We start from the raw sequence: 23,234 nt of genomic DNA on the forward strand, positions 1-23,234 counted from the left end.
AATAATATTTCGCTATCATGCCATGTTCGACAGAGTTCCTAATATTTGTTTATTAGATTATAATAATTTTGTAATATGAACACTTTACTCTATCGTAAATATTAATGACTATTTTTATAATTCAAACATGCTATAAAGAATTCTTTTATTAAGTATTTAAATTAGTCCATGAAAAATTATATCTCTATTTGAAATATAGGTAAGATATGTGTATGATTTTTTTCAAATTTCATTTTATGAAACTACATGAAATACATTAGTGTTATTATTTCGTCTTTTAACTTCTATGTTTACGTAAAAGGGTTCGAATATGCGCAGGAATAAACTTGATTTGGATTTCTAGGGTAGGGGTGAGGGCCCCACCGTGTATCTAAACGTAAGAAATAATCTTTAAAATAATGTTAAATAGTAGATTTGAAATCAGAAATTTTTAAAAAATAATTAATGAGCCGATACTAAAAATCTTTAAAATTAAACACATTAATTTTAAATTATGAATCCAAAGTTGTGATGAGATTGATGGTGCATTGATTGATTTTTACGCATTGTTGGGCTTGTTTTGCCCCCACCTCCATCCGATTTTGCTGGGGTCTAGGAGGGCTACAATTTGGTGAAGCTTCTATTTAAGACGTTTATTTTAAGTTTTAGTTAATAAATTTTTAGGAGTTTCTTGATCTTGTCATATTTTTAGTAGAAAAAAAATATAATTAGTGAAGATTAATGAATGCTGATTAGTAGTTTTTTTTTTTGAGAGTTCTCAAAGAGTCAAAGTGATGTACAAGACAACATGTAAATCCACTTTAATCTATCAAAAGGTCACATAAAAACAAGAGAAAACTTTGAGATAAAGGAAAGGGAAAGATCAATGAATTTTTTAAAAGAAATCATATGCAAAAAGAAGAAAAGAAATAGCATGTTGTATATTAACAAGCATGCGATAACTTATTCAAGGTTATCATAGAAAAAATAATATCCATTTATTCTTAAGTAGATATTTCAAATTCGAACTTTAAAAATAGAAAATATCCTAATAAAGGAAGTGAATCTTATACGGTACAAATTTAAATTAATTAAGACTTCAAACTACGTATATTAAATATTGGGTAGGAAATTGAATACCAAAGAAATAAAAAAGCACAAGATAAAAGAGTTGATAATTCTAAAACACTAGGATGACATACGTTTTCATGTGGTGAGGAAAAAGTTTTGATAACTGAAAATGTAAAGACAAATCTATCTTAGTTGCTATCAAAGTGATTTGTCTTTTTTTTTTAACAAACTCTCAACTCTTCGAGTAGAAAGGTTGGGATTTTAACAGTAACAACCAACCAAGGTGCTTTATACGACGTAAATGATTTTCCATCATAAGTGAGAAAAGTCATTTTCCTCCTTCTCTGTCTTTATGAAGTAGAGATAAGGTCTCTGCATATACTCTATCCTCCTCAGACACCCCTTTTCCCACTAAGTTCGTTATTGTAGTAGTATGATTGTTTACTCCACAACTTTGTAACTTGAACTGGAATTAAAGTTATAGCTTAATGATTGTTGACTTCTTGTTGCAAATTTGAATAAATAAAGAGATACTTTCGGTTCAAATTTTGAAAAAACTTTTGCACATGTTCTCAAATTCTTCATAATACAATTTAACTACTTAAAATATATCACCTCCTCCGACAGTTCAAAACCGTATACCAAAGGTATGAAGAGAAAAATATGAAGGTGCACTGAGTTCAACCTGAAGAAAACACAACCCTCCCTTTTCCCTTCTAATAAGCAAAAATAATGCACAACTTTTACAATTCCCAGACCATCTCCAATGAACACAAAAAGAGGAAAGGATGAGACCCTTTATCATAGGCCATGGCATCTACTTTCTACAGAGAGAGAGAGAGAGAGAGAGAGACTATGTCCAAATGAAAAGAAGAATCGGATACTAACGAAAACCATAACCAGAGTTCATATAAGGAATCCAATACTTTTGGGGGTGGACTCAACTTTTTGATCCAGTTAAAAATGGAAAGCCAAAATTGCTGCTCGTCCTGTACATCTTGTCCATTTAGTTCGGGGAATGTGAACAGAATGTTGGTGGCTGCTTGAAGCCGGAAATGTCAAACAACTCCATGAACCTCAGATCTGATACTCTAGTTTTCTCAGCAGCATACCTTTGGTACTCATCGAAAATTGAGGTGAGGCACCATTTCTGTAATTTTCTGAGGCACCCCACAAGGCTACCAGTTCGGTGCTGCATAATTTACCAAGCAAGACATAAACGGTGGTCAGAAATGTTGAGTGAAGATTCATCTAAGAAAAAAGTCAGAATTTTAAACAAAGACAAATGAAGGACTACCTTTCCTCTTTTGCAGTGAATTAACAGAGGGCGGTTCTTTTCATCTATAAAAAGAATCGACAGAAATTGTAATACAGAAAGTATTTAGCAAAACTAGTGGACAGAAACCTAAAGCAAGATATAATAAAATGCAACCCTTCATACTTACCAAGGACAACCCTCAAAGCTTCCTTTATTGTTTCCTCTGGGATGTTGACCAATGGTGGCTCCTGCATTGAGAAATAGTCAAGTACTAATCAACATGAAACTTTTTTGCTTCATATCAACAACTAGAAAGAAATGTTTCCTATTTACCCGTGGATAGATTGAAAAGAAACAACAATAAGAATACTCACATACACGGTTTGCACAATCATATGAAATTTCTAAAATGTCTGCAAACCAGACATAGCGTTCATATATGTTGCTACTAATGTTTGTAGTATGTGTACCTTCCAGTATAGATTGCAACCATATTAGTACTTCGCTTTAATTTCAAACCATCTCCATAATAGAAAGATGTCTTTTCACTTGACCAACACCTTCGGATATCCAGATACAATGTGGTAAAGTGGTTATAGGACAAGAATACACATGGACGTTTTTTTATTCACCAATCAAGCCTCAGTGGAGGAGACAGAGATAGACCAAAAAATTTGGAGTAGCTTCGTGCTTCGTCCAGCATTCGGACAGCAGAGAGAAATCGTAGCTAGCATTCGATGATTAAAAAACAAAAACATAGAAGAGGGTATGACAAATACAATGGTTTCCTAGTTTGATAGGCAACTATTTGACTTCCTCTAAGGCTGCTCAACATCAGAAGGTAAGAAAAGAAGAAGTCATATGGACTTGATTGGGAGCTACATATCAAATGGCATGACAGATAAGACAAACAGCAATAAACTTGATAAACCAGCAGATTCATCAGATTCTCTCTTCACAGTCAATCATCTAGTGATCTTCCTAGTTTAGCAATCCAATTAGTTGGGACTTGGGATGTAGAGTCGGACAGCTAATATGACCTGCTTCTGGTGAATCCGAAAAGAATGCAATTACATATTGCTAGTGGATAAATTTCTCTCTCCTACACACCAATTGGAGGATTTTCTCCAAGAAAGTGCAAAGCTCCAACAGGTTCAACTACTAGAATGTATCTGTTCTCACTTAGAATGTGGAAATTGGACAATCTTTCTTCAGGATTTGGAAAACCACAAGAAACTCCCTACCTCCTTTCTTAAGTTATGAATTATTTTCGTTGCAGCATTACCTGTATTGCACCACCACCGAAACCATTTGGTTCATGCATCAAGAACAGAGGAAAACTAAAAGCTAAAACAAATAGAAGGAAGACAAAATAAATGCTAAGAATGATCAAGTAGCACCAGTTGCAGCAGGCCCTTATGAAGTAGAACTGTGACAACTAATGTTGAGTGGTGGCTAAGAAGGAAGCAATAGTAGGAAGCTGTAGCTATACTTGCATTTTGTTGTAAAAGCAGAGTGCAATTTAAGAGGGAGAGGAACTTTAAGTACTAGACCCTTGAGAGAATCAAAGAAAAAAATACAGCATGAGGCCGCAGGTGACAATCCCCATGGTGAAAATCTTTTAACCTATTATAGGTCTGCAGCTATCTGAAACCCAAACATATCACAAAACTATCTCAACTACTAGTTGATGAATATAAACACATGAAAACTTGCAGACGGTTTTGAAACAAGAACATATTTTGGGCCATGCAACCAAAAGTACAAGTTTAATACTCTGACATGACTTATACTAGTTCTGTAAGTCAAAGTCACGATGGCCAGGTACATAGTTCACTTCCACAACAACTAAAGGAGAAATCAAGGGTCTGTGACTATTCCAACATACTGCTGCTAAATGTCTAAATCCTAGACCACAAAATTTTATAACCTCATCTCCTACAAACTAATACCACAAAATCTTTTGACTTTGGTCCTTGAAGAAAGATGCCTCCTAATGCCAGTTTAGTAAGAAATTAATGATTAATCCTTTCCTGTTATACAAATCAGAATAACTTCAGACATGGAATAAATAAGGATGAGAACAAGTTAACAAACATATAGAGTAAGTATTCAATGCCAATAAATAGACTCTTTCTAAATAACCAGTCAACTAACTCCCATTTTTACATTCTTTGATAGCTAGAAAACAAGTCAATTAACTAATTAGAGAGCAAAAACAATGTCTTTTTCACCATCAGCCGACATAAGGAAATGGAACGAATAAAAGCGTTACTTTTTTTCTTTTCTTTTCTTTTCTTTTTTGGATAAGTCAAATAATTTCCAGAATATCACACCTAGTTGGTATTACAAAAATGGATAACGTAGTGTATAGTTGGCTAATCCTCAGTCCTTTCCCAAACTTCTCCAATTGATTTAGTCCAAACTTCAAACAAGCCTTTCTGGTAATGCTTTATAACTTGTAAAGATCAATTGAGACATTTTGGCAAAGGACTGAGGATTAAGTTAACTATACACTACGTTATCCATTTTTGTAATACCAACTAGGAGTTATAATCCGGAAATTATTTAATATACAAAAAGTAATGGTTTACAACAGCTTCCTCACAGAAAAATCGGATCAGGATCACTCAGCAACAAAATGCTTCTTTTTTTTGACAATTCCATCACATGATCATAACATTCTATATCATACTGATATTGAGATATACATTACGGAAAATAACCTCAACCTTAGATCCTTCAATGGCGAACTGAAAAAGCCGAATTCCATTAGCATTTAGAAACTCCACATTAGCTTCAGAATATCGCTCTGGACACAAATATCTACACACAAAATATGCAAAAAAAAAACAAAAGAATCAATAAAAACGTAACTTCAAGTAACGAAACCGATCGATCGAATTCACGAACTAACTCACATGATAGAACGAAGACCTAGGGTTTGTAAAAAGGCAAAGTTAGCAGTATCAGGAAAACCAGACCGGAAAACACCGTAATCAACCATAGCGAAATTGAGAGGCGGAACAAGAAGTCCTTCACCATCTAATACCGGGGAATAACTCTCCGGCAGCAAACCGCCGTCATCGTCGTCGTCGGAGCTGGAATTAACGATCGAATGACACGTGGATCGATCGCCGTTCTCCAATCGCATTGCTGTTGTTGGCGCCAAGTTAAAAAGGAGATACGTATTTAATTAGGAATTGAAAAATGAATATTTATAAACTGAATTTTGATTCTATGGAATCTTTTCGGATCTTCGGCCTTTTATAAAGGTTAAAGGCAGGCTGCTAAATTGCGCTGCCTGTTTACGGGGTGAAGGTTTATATCGCGGTGTAAATCGAATAATTTGTATAGATCGATAGTATGACATTGAAGGATCGTTTGGTACAAAGGTTAAATTATCACGCATATAGGCTCTGAGTTAATATATCCTATATATATATAAAAGATGAAATAAAATGAGAAATTTAGGATTAAGTTTGATATTATATTTGATTGACGATATAAGTTCAATACTAAACATAATTTTGAAATATTTACTTTATTCTGTGTATTGAATAGCTCTTAAAGATATAATAACTCGATAGTATAACGGAGTATAATATTAATTTTTTTTAAAGATTTCTAGAAGTCGTATATCTTGTCGGTTGTCTCTGGTTACATACTTTTGCAGCCAATGGTTTTGTTCTAAGAAAAAAATGTTTGTTTTAGAGAGTTTAAAAGGTTAAATTTTTAGAAAAACATAATACTTGAGTAACAACAAAAATTGTTTTTCAATTGTAGTAATGTTTTAAAGAGTTAATGATAAAAAAACATTTAACTTTCATACATTTACGAGTTTTGTACTTTAACTATCTGTTGTTCTATTTACATAAACTTTTATTTTTTCGCAAGTTCTATTTTTCAACTATCACTGGTTTGCACACCTAGTTAGCCAAATATTTGTCTCAAATCGACAATATACATAAGCTAATTCAGCATCGAAGTGTGCTTAAAATTTAAATACAAAATAGTGATAGCTAAAAATGAAATTCGTAAAAGGTGATAATAGATAAATAAAATAGTGAATAGTTAAAGATATAAAATTCGTGAAAAATGACAAAGTAACATTTAAGTTTTGGTTGGAAGGTGAAAAGGTAATTGAAGGCAAGTGGGAATGAGGTATTCGATAAGGTGTCCATATTTGCAAAGTCCTTTTTGGACGGTTAAAGTTTACTGTATTTGTGGTTAGAGATTAAATGAACAAAAACAAAAAAAGAATAGTGGGCACTACTACTTTTAAGATAGGCAAAAAGAAACAAAAGTTTCGAAAAAGACTTGTAAAATAGTGAATTAACCAAATTTATTACGTATGGTGATTTGTGACCAATTTGGAAGTTTTTGGCATTCATTGATAGGTGTTCTTGAAATATTAATCATAGCATATTTTTTGGGTAACAAGTTGAATCATGTATGACTCATTAGCCATGGTAGGTATTAGGTCATAATTCAATTATATATTCGAGCTGTCAAGTTAAATTGTACCTCTTGATTGACTTATACATTTTTTGTCTATAAACTTTTTTTTGAATTGATCGATCATCGGGCGAAAATAACAAGAGAAAGACTACTTATTAAAATTGTCAAGAGAGCAAAGAAAAAAGTGTCTTAAAATGTTTTTAGCATGTGTAGACGTTTTATGACTCATCAATCATGATAGATCAATTTCCAACTCTATTTATACGAGATGTCAAGTCAAATTGTACCTTTATAAATAAACTTCGCTTTAAAATTTCAAAATTCACTGATTTATAATAAAAATGCAATTTTGATTGTACTTTTTTCAGCTTTTTCTTCCTATCAGATAATGATAGGTACATAATGTTATCCTTTCTGCATGAAGGAGTAAGGCCAATCAATTGGTGGTGCGATTGACGCCTCATGCTTTGAAGATTCAGACACTAATATTATCATATAATATAGAATAATAATTTGGACATTGTCGGTTTAAAATTTGAATAAAGTAGAATGGTTATAATAGGTTGACATTAGTGTGAAACTCGCCAATTTACGATACTTATAGGTAAAAGTATCATACACAAACAAGGTGAATATATCGATAGTCTCTTAAACTTGTCAGTAAATTTTATTTAGACATTCGAATTATAGCTTGTTCTGACTACGCACATGAACACATGATAAAGTGTTTCTATTAGACACTCCCGACTCAAATTTTGAAAAAGTTAAAGTGCATGTTCTCAAAATCTCATTACATACACCTCCTTTAATCATAAAGTGTTTCTATTAGACACTCCCGACTCAAATTTTGAAAAAGTTAAAGTGCATGTTCTCAAAATCTCATTACATACACCTCCTTTAATCATACACATTATTAGCTTCAATAAGTCGTAAAACCTAATCGTAAAATCTCTTGTATTTTAATTGAAGTTGATGTGTATAATTAAAGAAAGTAACAAATTTTATGTGATTAACTTATACATGAAATGTGAGCTTGAATATACACGCCGAAGCTTCTTAAAAATTTGTTTCCAAAGTGCATAAAACACTTCATCACGTGATTACGTTCTCAATTGAAGTATGCCGTAATTCAAATGTCTAAATGAAATTTACTTGCAAATCTTCAAATAGTCTCTTATCAGTTTAGTACTATGTGAGGGGAGGAGTGGAAAATGGAGACTAATAAAGACCTTTGACAATTGAAAAGAATAGAAAGTGTGAAAATAATGCTTTACAAGGTAAAGCTGGCAAAATAGTTTTTTTTACAGACAAGTAAAATTCATGTTTTCACTACATCAATCACTCTACTATCCTGATCTCTATATACTATAAACTATAAAACACAACCCCATTAAAGAGAGGATTCACAAACTATAAGAATTATGTGACTACTACTACTATATGATCGGTTTGGGACTGAGGCGTAGTTGTTGTACTACTACTATGTAATCAAACGTCAAAAGCTACATCCGCGTTCCCCATCAAACAGACGTTGTTATAAGGAACCACCAAAATCGGAAACCAATGTTAGCCTAATAATCTGGTCATTCATGTACAATGGAGAACTCATACCTCTTTTCCTTTGCAATAAAGCCTCTTCATCAGTCAAACTTTATCGATCATTTGTGTTTGATTGATTGTTTGATCAATCAAATGTTATGATCAAGCAGCAAGAACAAGTGCTTTTATTGTCCCTTGACTGTTTGCTGTAACAATCGTTGGGCTGTCACGTTTCCAACAAACAGCACTGATGAAAAATGATCCCATGTCCCCGTCTGGATCATTCTGATCATCAGAAACAAATCTGTGCCAAGCTGCTGGTTTAGAAATTGCCTGCACATATAGTTCAATAACAGATTAAGCATTGGAAAAAGATGTTAAATCGTTTGTTCTCAACTAGTTTCAGAAATATATATACCTTGTGATAGACAAAGACTTCATTTGTCTCACTTCCACATGCAAGGTATTCGCTGTTTACTGTAAGACCAACAAAGTTCTTCTCGTTTGTATGTCCTTTAAAGGTACGCAGCTGAGAGTAAAAACAGAACAAGGAAAATGCTGGTTCAGTATGAATTGGTTTTCACATATTGACTGGCTCTCAGGAATTAGATATTATCATTCTGATTGTGAAAATGATGGGAGCATGATTACTTACTGGAACGTTCTCATTGACATCCCACAAACGCAGTGTACTATCAGTTGATGCAGAAGCTAGCTCATAGTTTGATAGAAATTTTACATATGAAACAGCTTTACGGTGTCCACTGAAAATGTACAGTGGCTGGCTAATATTTCTCAAGTCGTAATAGTGAACGTGATGATCTGCAGAACCCACCTGCAATATATATATATAGGTTCACGCCTTAGTTTGAAAATTTATCCTTTAACATGAAATATAAATGAACCTTCGATGGAAACTTACAGCTATGTGAGCACTGGATCCAGGATTATACTTCACCGAGCAAATGTTAGCTTTCATGTCAATGGTAAGAACGCTAGCTTCCTGATTCGTACACCAAACTTTGACCTGTTGAGAAATAAATTAGCACATTCCAAGTATAGCGCCTCCCCAAAACAAGTTCTGTTCTTTCGACTTAGTACACTGACTACGGATCTCCGAGCAGAAAGATATTAGATAAATCCCAATTTCATCTTACCTCATTTGTCAAATTTGTTTTACTTTCAGAAACACTATGATTTTCTTTCCAAAAACCAAATTAGGAAACACGTAAACTTGAGAAAACACATATTCCGAATTTCTATTTACCTTGCAATCATCACTACCAGATACAAGCATAGAAGGTTCAGTACGACAAAAGTCAACACTCCATGCTCGTTTTTCATGCTCTTCGTACTCCATCACACTCTAAAAAAGAAAGTGTTAATCTTATCCCATCAGATATAAACTGCAGATTCATATGAAGGTGTTTTTCATGATCTAGATATAAGATGATACTACCTGACGAGTTGTAACATCCCAAACCGTTACTATGCCCTCATAGTCACTACTTGCTAAGTGGTTTTTAGTGTAGTTGTTCCAACTCAAACAACTTAGTTTAGATCGGGTAGACATTTCAACAACAGGACATTGCGCATCAGCTGGTTCGTTTACCACCTGATAAAGAGAACATACAACAATTAGCAAATTGTATCTTTTAAAAAAAACAAAGTTCAATTAATAAACAGTTAAATTTCTCCGAAAACATCTAGCATGTGAAAATCCTATCTGAGAAGACAAAAGGGGCTAGAAACAAAGTTCAATTAATAAAACAATCATTAAACTACAAGCAGAAATTTTTCGTGTGGGAAGATAAGCAAAAATTAAGCAGCTCACATGAAGCATGAACTTACTGATGAAAACTCGAAGACCTTAATTCTTCGTGATACCCCAGCAGTAGCAAACAATTCATCATCTCGGTCAAATTCAATACTGTCAAGAAGAGGAAATTTAGTTGCTTGCAAAAACACACACAAAAAAGGTTTGACTATAACGTATCCAGAAAAAAACTACTAATAAGAGTAGCCTGTTTCTCAATAACCGATTATCTCTAGTTCTAGTTTCGAAAAAAGGACAACTGAAGAAAAAAAGGTTTTGGATTTTACAATGAACTTCTTACCTTGAAACAATATTGGCTGAGTGGAAAATGTCAGAATGCCTGAGTTCAGAAACAACCCGCAGACTACTATTTCAACAAGCACAGTTGAAAAAAGAACGGTAAGCACAAATATTTAGGATCATTTGCAGCCAACACTACTATTATTAGATGAACTGATGTACCTGTATCGTGTAAAGGTAGACAGAACAGATTGAAAATCCTCAAGTCCCGCAGAATAACCTTCTCTATTCATGATATTTGCTACCCTTTCTCCCTGTTTCTGCGACTGTCTTGCCCAATAGCGCCTCTTTTGTAGGTAACAATCTTGAAGCTCATTGAACTGTTGACAATTGAACATGTTAAAAGAGGGCATATGAACATCAACACGACCATCAACAAGCACAACAATAAGTTACAGAATTAACCTGTGCATGAACGCGTCGTTTCCTTGCTAATGACTTTCCAGGTTGATTAGGATCCTGTGAATCTGATCCACCTTGGTTGTCATCCTTCCGTTGCACAATTTGAGGATTCCAAGGAGCTCTTGTATCAGTATTCCTGGTCTGTGAAGTGCCAGCACGACCTTGTTCTTGTAAATTGACAGGACTAGAAAAAATTGCACCACTTCCCTTATCTCTCAATGGAGGCCTGACTGTCATTGCAGATGAATCATCTACTAGCGTTCTCATTTTCGCTGAATATCTACCTCTTGTCCTATATAACTCTATTCTACGCTTCTCCACAGCATTTATGTCTTCTTTAATGTATTGGAGATCATTTTGAATCTAGGAAAAGTGCAAAATACAATCAAGAATCTGCTTGAATCTTAATCAGTAGAGAGACAAGAGATTTAGGTTTTCTATTGTATACCACAGGTTTATAAAATTGCCAGTATCTAAGGAGCCCAAAGTTTTTAGAAATTTAACACAAACACAACTTGTAAAAGCACAAAATTACAAAAACACATTCCCTTAACTGGATAATAAATGAAAAAAAAAGAACATCCACAAGGAAGATTAGATATGAGTTTAATCTTTTTAAATGATAGCGAAATATGCAAACTCCCTTTCTTAGCAAGGGAGAAGGCAAGCTCCAGTTATAACATACTATTGAACACGCTTTCTCTAGTTAGAATGAAAAGATATTGTACAAGAAAAGCAAATTCTACCTGCCGTAGGGATGTGAATTAAGTAGAATAGAGTACAATAAGTTTCCAAATGACAACAGATGAATTCAAACTAAAAGTGGCAATGTGTAAAGTCGGTAGAAGTTCAAGAAAAAAAACCTCATTAAGCTCTTCAACTTTTTGCTTCTTTAAACACTGGAGAAACTCGAGCAGAATCTGAAGATTTGTTTCAGCTTCTTCTTGTTCCATTTTTATTTTCTTGTCCATAAGAAGTGATAATAGACTATCCAGCTCTTTAACGGACACCTCGCATCCCTGCCTAAGAATCAGAATGAGAATCCTAACAGATATACGGAAATGATCCCGACAGTATGACAGAAAGTGTTAAAAGGCAAAATCATCCGAGACTAATCAGAGATTAGAGAACTAAAACTCTCCACTAAAACTAAGTTGAATGGACACTTACAAGTTTCCTACAGAAAGAACCAGCCATAGCATGCTCAGATATTCTATATCTGTTTTTTAATTTCTCACAAGTCACGACTTTATAATATCTTTCTCTCAACGAGTCAAAGCATTTAGTACGGTAAAATCTAAAAAGTGGTTGGACAATGAAAGAGACTAACATCAACCTACAATATGTAGCATCATATCACTGGTACCTCAGCAAAACTGAGTTGCATCGTCATCCGGACAAAGAACATTCACTAGTTTATCTACAACGATACGAAGAGAGCTTGTTTAACTTTTCATGCATATCTGACCTGCTGTATTGCTTGGCGAAGTTGTTCCACAGGTGTAGCACTTTTGGCCATTTGGCGAGCAGATTTCTTCATCAATAACTACACAATGGAAAAAACTTCAACACAACTTGATTTGAGTGGAAAATAACCTTCGAGAATGTCATCGATATCCAATAAACTAGTGAAAAAATGAAGACCATAAAACAAAAGAATAGAAGCAAAGAGAAGAAAAATAGAAACAAAGGAAATGAAACTACTAAACTTCAACACAACTTGGTTTATGGATCAAGTTTTAACTCCAAAATTCAGTCCTTTGCAGGGGTGCAATATAGAAATTGAAAAACATTAACAAAAACTCACAGAGCAGAATACAGATCAAACCAGATTAATGCGAGCTAAATTTATATTAACCAATCGCCAATCCATGTAAATCTTCATGTACATTCTATAGAAGATTTCTAAAATACCACACAATTAAATTCAAAAAAATCCCTATAGAGCGAGATTCCTTCAACAGTAACTTCCTTCCTGCTACAGAAATGCAATGATATTCCACCCAATATGTGTCGTTGACGCAATACATAAAATAGGTTTGAGACATCATTAACTCCTGTATCTCAGCTGACCCAAGAATTCCTGCAACCCTAAACATTGAAGTCCTGTTGTAATATACAGAAGCCTTTATTTAAGCTGAGGGTCTATCGGAAACAGCCTCTCTATCTCTACGAGGATCTCTCTATCTCTATGAAACATGAGTAAGATCTGCATACACTCTACTCTACATATACATGAGAAGCCAGCATAATAATTCCTGGTAGACTTAACTATATTCAAACATGTATATTTTTCAACTCATAAAGACTGATCTTTGCTGGTTCAATATGTACTTCCCCAATCACTCATATAAATCCTAAAATTCATCAAATCCTGAGCATTTCTCAGTAACATAAACACAAACAGGACGAAACCAGATTCTTCCAAGGCATGTAATTCTACATTGCTAAACACTAGTATTACTAATATTGCCCTTAAACAAACTACACAGCTCACCGATCAACGCAATACAACACATTTTGTATCTCCATTCATATACATTTCAAACAAACACGATTATTACACTTATATATAAGTGAAATACAAAATCAAACATCCAAATTCATGAAAAAAAACTGCTCTAGCTATCGTCAAGGATATTTAGGCTCACTGCAGTATAATCTTCACCGATCTAACTAAAATTCAAAATCGAACATCCAAATTCATGAAAAAAGCTAGAAAATTTCACCTTATTAAGAAGGAAATTAGGATAAAGATGATTCGTCGTCAAGTAATGAGAACAACAAGGACAATCGCTTTTATTCTGCAAATGAGTAACAATGCACATATAACAAAAACTATGTCCACACGCCGTTAGAAACGCATCCTTTATAATTTGCATACATATCGGACACAATATATCCTTATCCACCTCCTCTTCCTCTTCCTCCTCCGCAACTCTCTCCGTCACCACCACCACCACCTCCGTCCCAACCACCGCCGCCTCCGTCTCCGCCCCCGCCGGAGCTGAAGTTTCACCGGCGTTCACCGTCGGCACTAATACTCCCATTGAATTACGCTCTCCTCCTCCTCCTCCCATCACACTCCACCCGATCCAACTGATCAGGTCAAGTACGAACAAGGTTCAAGTCTATCGATCTGTTACAATGCGTCGATTACATAATTGTTGTTATGATATATATTTATAGTATAGAATATGAAAAGGAAATTGGAATGGGAGAGATGATTACTGTATGTGTGATTTTTTTTTGGTTGTTGTTGTATTTTTGTGAGGGTATAAAAGGACCACGTTGGCGGGGAACGGGTGTTTTTCAAAACTGGAGAGACTTGTTAGTGTGACCGCCTCATAATAATTATTTTCTTTTTTTTTTCGTATTCAAATGGATTTATATAGTTTTCAACAACCAATTAAAATCAAGCCGAAAACTTCTTTTCTTAAGTTTTACGTTTAAGTTTTTTAACTTATTAATTCCTCCGTTCATTTTTATTTATTCATGATATTAAAAGTAGATATTATTTATATTTATTTATCTAATTTGAAATATGAAGAAAGAATTTACAATTTTATACTTCATTATATTTAAAAAAAATTATCCTACTTTTCTTTTTAGTTGAAAAGCTTGTTTTTTCTTGTTCAGTATTCAAAATATATATTCATTACTTTATTTATCTAATTTGAAAAAATGAAGAAATAGTTTATTATTTTATATGTCATCATCTCTCAATTTTGTTTATCCTACGTTTCGTAAATGTTTTATGGTAGAGGATAAAACGCTACCTAATAAAAGTGAATTGTATTTAGGAGATTTCAAATCGAGATCTCTGATTAAGGATAAATGAGTATTTATCATTCCATTATAAGCTTGTTAATTTTGTGGTGTTAAAATAAAAATAGGTAGAATATATACCAAATTAAATATAGTAGTAATAGTTACAAACATTCTAGCATCTAAATTTTTGTTGTCTAATAAATGATTTAAATCAATTAATTTCTAAAAGATTTTCAATGCATCTGTACATTTTTCTACGAGTAAATTAGGATAAATTAATCATATAATATAATGTAACGTCATTAAGTGGTTCACTTACTAAACTGTGCTAAAATTATACTTATTTTTAGTTAAGTATGTTTAAATTGTTAAACTCCATATATATCCAAAGAAACAATTACACAATGTAAACGGTTAAAAAAGTTAAGCAGCGGTGAGATTCATGACTGATTTAGGCGCTACGGATTGAAAACAACAAATTATATTATGCGGGACAAGACAAATTAAAATCTTTATATATTTATGCGTGTTTGACAAACTAAGCATCGTACTGATCACTTGCTCTCCCAATTACGCTATTAAATGCATGGAGATTTATGATACTAAAATTTGGCCACAAGTTGATTATGAATTTGACATTACAATTAAATGTATTTCTAGCTAACCTCACTCTCACATCAATTTTTATGATAGAAAAAATGGGACAATACAAAGTGCAATAAATGAAAGTACTTAAAACTTCACCTAGAAATGAGAAGGAAAAAAGGAAATTAAAATTATCTAAGATATATATATATATATATGAAAATCTCTATCGATGAGTCAAATTCTTATGAGACATTTAGAAAAAAATTGCATTTTTTCAGTAACATTACTTAACTATAGTTAAGTCATTGATGTGTGTATCATGAAAAAATATATATATATATTGCATTTGTTAGAGAAGTTTGATAAAATTTCTATATTGAAGTTCAACCTTGTCACAATAAAAGTAGTGACGTGGCGTACTTCCATCGACTAATCAAAAGTGTTAAACTAATCCCACTATAAATAGAATTAACATTTTTTTAAACTTTAAATAGTTTAGAGTTTTAATTAGGACAGAAAGAGATCAACACAATTTTCTATAACAAGTGGCTTGACTAATCCACGATATCCGCTAATTAATATAATGTTCACTTTACTTTAATTAGAACTATTTAATAGCTAATCGGCCAAATTCTTTCACATTAGAATTCTCCAACATGAACATAAATGAAATTTTTTTGATTTTTATTCTTGAATCTAAGGTATATAAAGAATGACTTTTTGATTCTTTTCTATCTCTCTATATATATAGTGGTTACGACAAAGATCAAACAAATTGATATCACTTGTATTAAGAATTTTCTTCAATGTGTTATTTTTCTTTAAATTTGTGTATAAACTCCAAGAAATTATATGTGATCTTTTGACAATGTCTTTCTAACATCTCCATTTATTTTGTCTACTTAATTTTCAGCATAATTAAAACTCTCAATCTATCGATTAATAATAGAGGTACTCAACCGCACTATACTTGCGCCTTCTGTGGAATAGTACTAATTAATTATTATTATTTATGGTCTTATTTATAATATTACATAAAAACTTTAGGACCTCAACATTTTCACGTGATATTGTTGGTCTTATAATATATAGTTTTGACATATTCTTCTATAGAGACAATTTGGAGTGCTACACAATCTTTTCTAAAACAATTGGCTACTGACAGAGCCACGATATTAATTATTTTTATTTATTGTTGGAATTTAGTATATGATAAACGTGGACCAATAAAAACAAAGAAATATTATGAGTCGTGTAACATGGCCAACAAACCTAATTCTACTTTTTCGTTGCATCATGCATGAACTATATATAGGCAATTAGGCATGTGTAGGGTGATCGATTGTCTCGTATTTAAGTGTTGAATGTGAATATTGAACGTTCGATAAAAGATTGAAATATAAGAGGGGAAAAAGACAAACAACTTTTTATGGCCTTTACTTTTATGATGATGATGACGACTTGGAGATGTGTCTTCAAAATCTACCATAAAGTACAATTTACTCATCAATGGTGTAGACTGTTGTGCATGCACGCTTTCACATGACCTAAAAATCTGGAGTTACAGAGAACTTTATGAGATATTTTTGCTATAGTAATAATTATAATAATATCATAATACAATAAGATACTTTGGTTTTCCAAAACGTAGCTTCATAGATTGGTTAAGGTCCAAGCAAGCTAACCTGACACCACCGTCATGTATCCACATAATCGAATCTTCTTTCTATAGTATTGTGATACATATACTCTTCAGGATGATTCCAATTATTGGTTCAAATCTTAAATTTAATTTAGTATTTAGACCTAATTTTCCTGGAGTTGTAATTCATTCGATACAAACACCGTCCTTGTCAAGCCAAAAACTCTGGTTTCAAGCTCATCTAACGTATTCAATAAATATATCAATTCATCTCCGCGAACAAGCATAGAACTCTATAGCTGAGCTTGTCACGGGCTAAAGGGTAACATACTGGTGTGTGTGTGTATGTAAAATGCTCATGGAGTCGATATATCCAAAAGTTGTCAAGATCCCTCCACCTTTAATCACAGGTTTCGGGTACAAATTCTAAATATAAAAACAATCTTAGTAAGGAGAGCTTCTCCTTTTAATAGGCTATTTTGCTTTGAAACATTCCAAAAGATTACATTTAGTACATATTATTGAAAGGAGAAAACAACCAAGTGCTTACCCATTTTTGGGCAATTTAACATGTTCTACCTCAGAAAAAAAGATACAACATGTATCTATATCTCTGTATTTTGGCTATACTAGTATATACAAGTATAGTTTGTTCTCGTTTTTCCTTTCCCTACCTTTTGATGACTTGAGGATCGGTGACAGACTTCTTTATACAATCCACGATACCTATACAATCAGCCTGAGGTACGGGACACCCTGTATCATCTTCAGACTCATCACATGGATTTGTGTGCGGAGAACGAAGGCTCCCATGAGTTTGACAGGCTTTCATTGTCTTACAATGCTCTGCTTCGTCATCTCTAATGTTCATGAATACATCGTATAGATTATCTAAACAGGAAACGTAGATTTCAATCAGGATTATAGTCTCTCACTTTTCTAGAAACGGTTTACTAAAGGTATATCATTGTGGTGCGTTTTACCTATTTTTGGTCTTCGAGTATTAGGCTCTCGTGAAGTTTGAAACTCATCTGATGCAATCACAAAACGGTTTAGATTACTGAACCAGATAGATATCGGGTCACGAGAATATTAAGTAAGACTGTAACACTCACCAAACAAATACAAGTCACCTCCCGTGTAGTAGTCCACTGCAATTTTTGGAGCGGGCAAATTCTTCAATTCCTCTGCAGAAGCATTAGGACTACATATTAGTTATGAATATATACTCCCTCCCCTTCAATTTGATTGTACCAAAATGTCCTTCAATCTCATGGTCTTAAACATGCCTTGTTGAAAGTTGGAATTAAAGAGTTGACAAAAAGGAAAGAGACATTCTTTTTGAAACGGACTAAAAAAGAAAGTTAGACAAACAAATTGAAGGAAAGTAGCACTTCTAATTCCATCAATGCAACTTTGCTGCTCAAACTATTCAACTTCTTTAAAAAAAAAATTACCTCCTTGATCCTTGATGAATTTATCGTAAGTCTCGTATGCATGGCTCTCCACACATTCAGAGAAATGATCTGCAAGAATTCAAGGATCTCAATTCAAGGTATCAATATTAGAATAGATAATAGCCATACATGAAAAACCCACTAGTCACCCCTTAAAGGGCCTTATCAAACATAAAATCACTTCACGACCAGTCACCAATTTCATTTTCAGAGACTCCATAAACCGTGAAGCTATGAAACCCACAGAGACTCGTTGAAGAGCACACATACGTTGCAGAAAAATGATTAAATCAGATCTTAATATTCCAACTTACATGCCATTCTCGGGCTCAAAGCATACATCAAGACTGTCATGAAATAATAGAATATAGCTATATGTTGTGCAAGAAATCGATCAAACCACCAAGCATTTCCCCCTAATTCCTGCAGTTGAACCACAATTACCATTATATCACAATTAAAATTCTAGAAATTAAGGCTTTGTGATGCCTGACATATACGTTCATTACATTGATGTGCAAATCTGTAGAAGCCCATCCCGGAAAAAAAGTTTATTCTTTCAGTTAATAAGTAAATGAGCTATACTCCTCCAGCAAAAAGTTCAAACTTGCACATGGAGAAACTGAAACATCAAGCTCTTCATATTTTAACTCATTCTGAATAAACTATGGCTAGTTGAGACGGAACATATACAACTCACACACTAAACCAGAAATCGGGGGTGGCTGTGACGCTTCCTATTGAGTACAATACACAATTCAGACTTGAAGTTCGTTTACACAGTATGAGAAAGACAATTCTAAAGAAACGGATGCTCATCAGTTTACAGTGGATTAAAAGGCAGAGAGGAAAATAAAACTTGGATGCATTGAAAGGAAATCAAGAAGTTAGAAGAAAGAGCATTACTTCCATAATGAGCAAATGGTGCATCTCATTCCAGCTTTCAGCAAAATGCACCTTCATATAATCTGCTCTTCTCCACCAGCCAAAGCTCTCATACATGTGAAGAACCGATATAAATGCTGTTATGAACACATGACCACACATGTCTTTATTAGAGGTTGGATATACAATAATATCTTTCATAAGTACAATAAATCAAGAAAGGGTTATTCGGTCTCTTTAAATTGCTCAAAGATATTTATGGCCTTCAACGGGGAAAAGAAGCATTTCAGTAATCTGGTTTAGAGAGGTACAATCAGATCTCTTGCAGGATGACCAAGTTAGCATGTATGTTCAGAGATAAAGAAACAAGTAGAATAAATATATTCCTAAACTCAGAGAGATGTTTGAGAAGTGACCTCTTTTTGAGAGAATGGTGATTGTATTATATCGTGTTCCTCAATTTTATGTACTATTGTTATTCTCTTTACTTTGGTTATCTTTACTACTTTGTTGTCAATATTTTTCTCTTTCTTCTGTATTTTCATCATAGCTCTTTGCTCTTGTATCCTTCAAACCTGTTCATAAAACGGTTTTCTTGAGCCGAGGGTCTATTCGGAAACAACTGGTCTACCTCTCCAAGGTAGGGGTAAGGTCTGCATACACCCCAACCTCCCCGAACCCCACTTATGGGATCACACTAGCTATTTATTGTTGCTGATTGTATTATAAAGGTAGCACTACGGAAGTGCTGTAGTAATTACATGTGAGCAAAAAAAACAAAACAAAAATCCCTTTCCAATCTTACAGGAAGATGTTTGAAAAGTGATCTAGGTGCTAAAAAACAATCAGCAGCTTGAAAGAATAGTACTTACCAAAATAAGGAACTCTTGCAATTGTTTCCAGAACAAAAAACCTTGCATAGTTTCGGTCATGATACAAAGTGTCAAGAATCTTTATCACTGAATCCTGAAATTATCAGCATAATTTTGAGATCAGACAAATTCCAAACCAAATGGAAATGTTGAAAAGCTACTCAGCAATAAAACTTATGCAATAAAGATGTTCCTAATAGAAAATACTGTCAAACACCTTTTCATCAACGTATCACATGATACTATAAAATCAATTTCAGAAAATAACTTATTCACTCTGCACAGAGCAATTCCATAAATTTACAATACAAAACATGTCAGAAGAAGATGAAGTTGCACACTCTATTACCGAATTCCGATGCATTGCTCAAGTTGCAACTAAAGTAATCCAAACAGTAACTTTAACATAAACCATGATCATATGTAGTTGAATTTTCTTCTTTTAGGGAAAAGGAGAAAGGGTAGCCCTTGCGTAACGAATAGTAGAGAAATAACTTATTGGCACCATGCTGCAGAAAAACAAATATAGCCAAGACTAACTAATTTTAAGGTCGAGCCATAGTGGATTGATATTAATTGACACGCAATTCCGACGAAGATGCCAGTTGAGTTGAAAAGAAATATACAAGACACTAATTAGATTCAGAAAATGTAATACCTACCGTGAGTAAGATATTTACAGACTGCTCAAGCTTTATGACCCATTTTTCTAGACCATTAGAGGATGAATCATCGGGTGGCTCCCCATTACTTCCCCCTCCCACATTACCAGGAAAACTCTTAGGTGCAAAAGATTTCTCCACAACCACTTCTTCTTCATTCTCTTGTAACAACGTTGCTCGAACTCTACATGATTTTCTGCATACAATTGTACAACGATTTTTATTTTTTTAAACCAAATCCATCATACATCAATGTGATGTTCAAGAAAATATCAATCAACCTGCAAATTGCTACAAAAAACAATCAAACAATTAACTTGCCTCGATCCCAAACTAGTACAGGTCGGCTATAAGATACTCTATATTCATTCAGCTCTATTCAGTCCCATAACATTACAATACTAAATAAACTATCTTCTTAAGCAACAAATGCACAAGAACCTTCTTTTCAATGCTAATCATTTGCAAAATTCCAATGCTAACTAAATGTCCTTTTTAACTCACAAATGCATAGCAAAATTCTTTTAAGAAATGGAGCCTTGACATAACTAGTAAAATTGCTGCCAAGTAACCTAGAAGGTCACGAGTTCGAGCTGTGCTTACAATAGACAAGCCCTCCCCGCATACTCATAGTGGAAGCTTAGTGCACCGGGCTGCCCTGTTTTATCATTGAATGTTAATCATTTGCAATTGACAAAAACTAACTAACCAAAGAAATACTTAATCAATTCTCTTAGCCACAATTGTCAATTTCAAATTCCAACAAAAAATTACTAAACTACAACCCAAAAAACAGCAAATAGTTGAAAAAATATCATATTTTTGAGCTGATTTACCATAAAAACAAGAACTTTATGCAATAATTTACCTCGAAACCGAACACCGTGAAGACCCATGAGATTTCCGAATTGAAAAAAGAGAATTAAACCGAAATGGGTTTTGGGAATTGCACAAAACTGATGATTTCTCAAAACTCCTATCTCTCAAACAAGAATATGAAGAAACTGAGGTTCCAAAACCCATAGCAGAAGTCGAAATCGCCATTCTTGATCCTTCTTCCTTCCCACAAAAATCAAATTAATACTTTTTTGAGGTCAAAGGAAGGTAAGGAAAAGAAAATTCCGAAGTGGGAAAGTTGCTAGATTTCTGAGAAACCAAACAGCTTTGCCCAATGGACAAAGTGCGATGGAATTGGAAAAGTTAGGGATAGTTTTGAAAAGTATCAAAATGTTTTGTCGTTATTTGGAAAATTAGATATTTTTGAAGGACTGTAATTGTCATTTTCGGTAAGTTTTGGTTCGGTATATTCTTTTGGGTCGGTTGTCGAACCGAAGTTTTGGACCTGTTTTAAGCACCCGCTACTGACCAATGAGCTTATTAGGAATTTCTCGTTTTGATATCGTCATTTAATTTATGCCCATCGTTTAATCATTTTTCGACATGTATCTATTTTGAATAAATGGTGTTTGAAGTTAGAGTTGAAGAAATCAAACTTCAAATGAAATGACTAAATTTACATATGAGTGACATGCGTAAAAGTCGTTAAAAAATTGGGTGGACTTCAATCCATTTTTTTTGCATATATATGATTGAAGTTCAAGTGAAAATTATTAAATTAAGATCAAAATGATTGAATTTCAAGAAGAAAAAAAAAGACTAAAATTCAATTATATGTGTCTAAGTTGTAGTCGTATAAAAACTTCACACGTAGATTGGGAAATTATAGAATTTGTTAAGTTAAATGACAACATCAAAATCGAATATTGTCATGCACTTCACCCACAATATAGAGATCAATTGGGCTTGTCAAAATAGGATCGAGGCTTAATGGGCTCATCAAAATGAGGTCTATTGACTTGTCAAGATAAAACATTGGGCCTATTGAGTTTTTCAAAATAAATAAAAATGAGGTTAAGTGGGCTTGTCAAAATAAGAGTCGTTACTAGTTATAGGGGCGGAGATAGCAAGGGCCAAAGAGCGTCATCTGGACCTGTTCGATAGAAAATTACACTATTAATATTTGATTTTTTACGTATATATAGTACATATTGATGTGTTTAATCTTTATATTTTAAATCTTCTAAGTGAAGATTCTAATTCCGCCACTATTTGTTACATGTCGAGCATATGTTAGGAGTATATGAGGTAAGCATTTGATACATTTTTAACACGGTGAACCTGCTCAACTATATACACGTCAATATAACTAAGATTTATGTCTAATAGACAATATATTACACTATTTTTACTATATTGGAATTGTTGAAATATCTCGAATTTCTACTTCATAAGCAAAACTAATTAATGAACAATAAATGTCATTTTTTCAGGAAAAACAAATATTATTATTTAAGTCACCGATCAATTTATTTGTTTATAAAATATTTTCCCCCGTGCCTTGGCTGTTGGACTTTTCGAAAAATACAAAGTGAGATGTATTTGCCATAAAACTTGGTCTTGTAGACTATTTCTAAAATTTATTTTTTCTTGTTATGATTTTTCTTCAAAATAATCACTAAAACAATAATATA

The 23,234-nt window shown here is 33.4% G+C and overlaps 3 protein-coding genes across 5 annotated transcripts; all 3 read right to left on the bottom strand.

Annotated features, from left to right (window-relative positions):
- Positions 1–1,741: 1,741 nt before the first annotated feature.
- Positions 1,742–5,556, bottom strand: LOC125817874 (tyrosine-protein phosphatase DSP1-like). 2 transcript variants are annotated; one of them, XM_049497380.1, is made up of 5 exons: positions 5,230–5,556; positions 5,041–5,134; positions 2,496–2,556; positions 2,348–2,391; positions 1,742–2,242 (listed from the first exon to the last, which is right to left on the bottom strand). In XM_049497380.1, exons 1-5 carry the CDS (start codon positions 5,460–5,462, stop codon positions 2,057–2,059), a joined length of 618 nt encoding a protein of 205 aa, XP_049353337.1. In that variant the 5' UTR covers positions 5,463–5,556; the 3' UTR covers positions 1,742–2,056. The 2 variants fall into 2 exon arrangements, with proteins under 2 accessions (XP_049353337.1, XP_049353336.1); XM_049497379.1 differs by having other exon boundaries at positions 5,035–5,134; positions 5,230–5,519.
- Positions 5,557–8,020: 2,464 nt separating this feature from the next.
- Positions 8,021–13,750, bottom strand: LOC125817876 (E3 ubiquitin-protein ligase COP1-like). 2 transcript variants are annotated; one of them, XM_049497382.1, is made up of 13 exons: positions 13,556–13,750; positions 12,295–12,372; positions 11,690–11,845; positions 10,830–11,189; positions 10,587–10,744; positions 10,426–10,491; positions 10,160–10,238; positions 9,768–9,923; positions 9,576–9,674; positions 9,231–9,335; positions 8,964–9,143; positions 8,727–8,837; positions 8,021–8,641 (listed from the first exon to the last, which is right to left on the bottom strand). In XM_049497382.1, the coding sequence occupies exons 1-13, from the start codon at positions 13,706–13,708 to the stop codon at positions 8,471–8,473; spliced, it is 1,872 nt and encodes a 623-aa protein (XP_049353339.1). In that variant the 5' UTR covers positions 13,709–13,750; the 3' UTR covers positions 8,021–8,470. The 2 variants fall into 2 exon arrangements, with proteins under 2 accessions (XP_049353339.1, XP_049353340.1); XM_049497383.1 differs by having other exon boundaries at positions 11,690–11,849; positions 13,556–13,614.
- Positions 13,751–17,451: 3,701 nt separating this feature from the next.
- Positions 17,452–21,879, bottom strand: LOC125817884 (ubiquinol oxidase 4, chloroplastic/chromoplastic). Its single transcript, XM_049497391.1, has 9 exons — positions 21,572–21,879; positions 20,704–20,899; positions 20,042–20,135; positions 19,191–19,306; positions 18,599–18,707; positions 18,285–18,353; positions 17,943–18,014; positions 17,811–17,858; positions 17,452–17,718 (listed from the first exon to the last, which is right to left on the bottom strand). Exons 1-9 carry the CDS (start codon positions 21,745–21,747, stop codon positions 17,498–17,500), a joined length of 1,101 nt encoding a protein of 366 aa, XP_049353348.1. The 5' UTR covers positions 21,748–21,879; the 3' UTR covers positions 17,452–17,497.
- Between the last annotated feature and the right edge of the window lie 1,355 nt (positions 21,880–23,234).

This window comes from Solanum verrucosum, unplaced genomic scaffold (genome assembly GCF_900185275.1).
Source record: "Solanum verrucosum unplaced genomic scaffold, falcon-dt-bn FXZP01000254.1, whole genome shotgun sequence".
Lineage (NCBI taxonomy): Eukaryota > Viridiplantae > Streptophyta > Magnoliopsida > Solanales > Solanaceae > Solanum > Solanum verrucosum.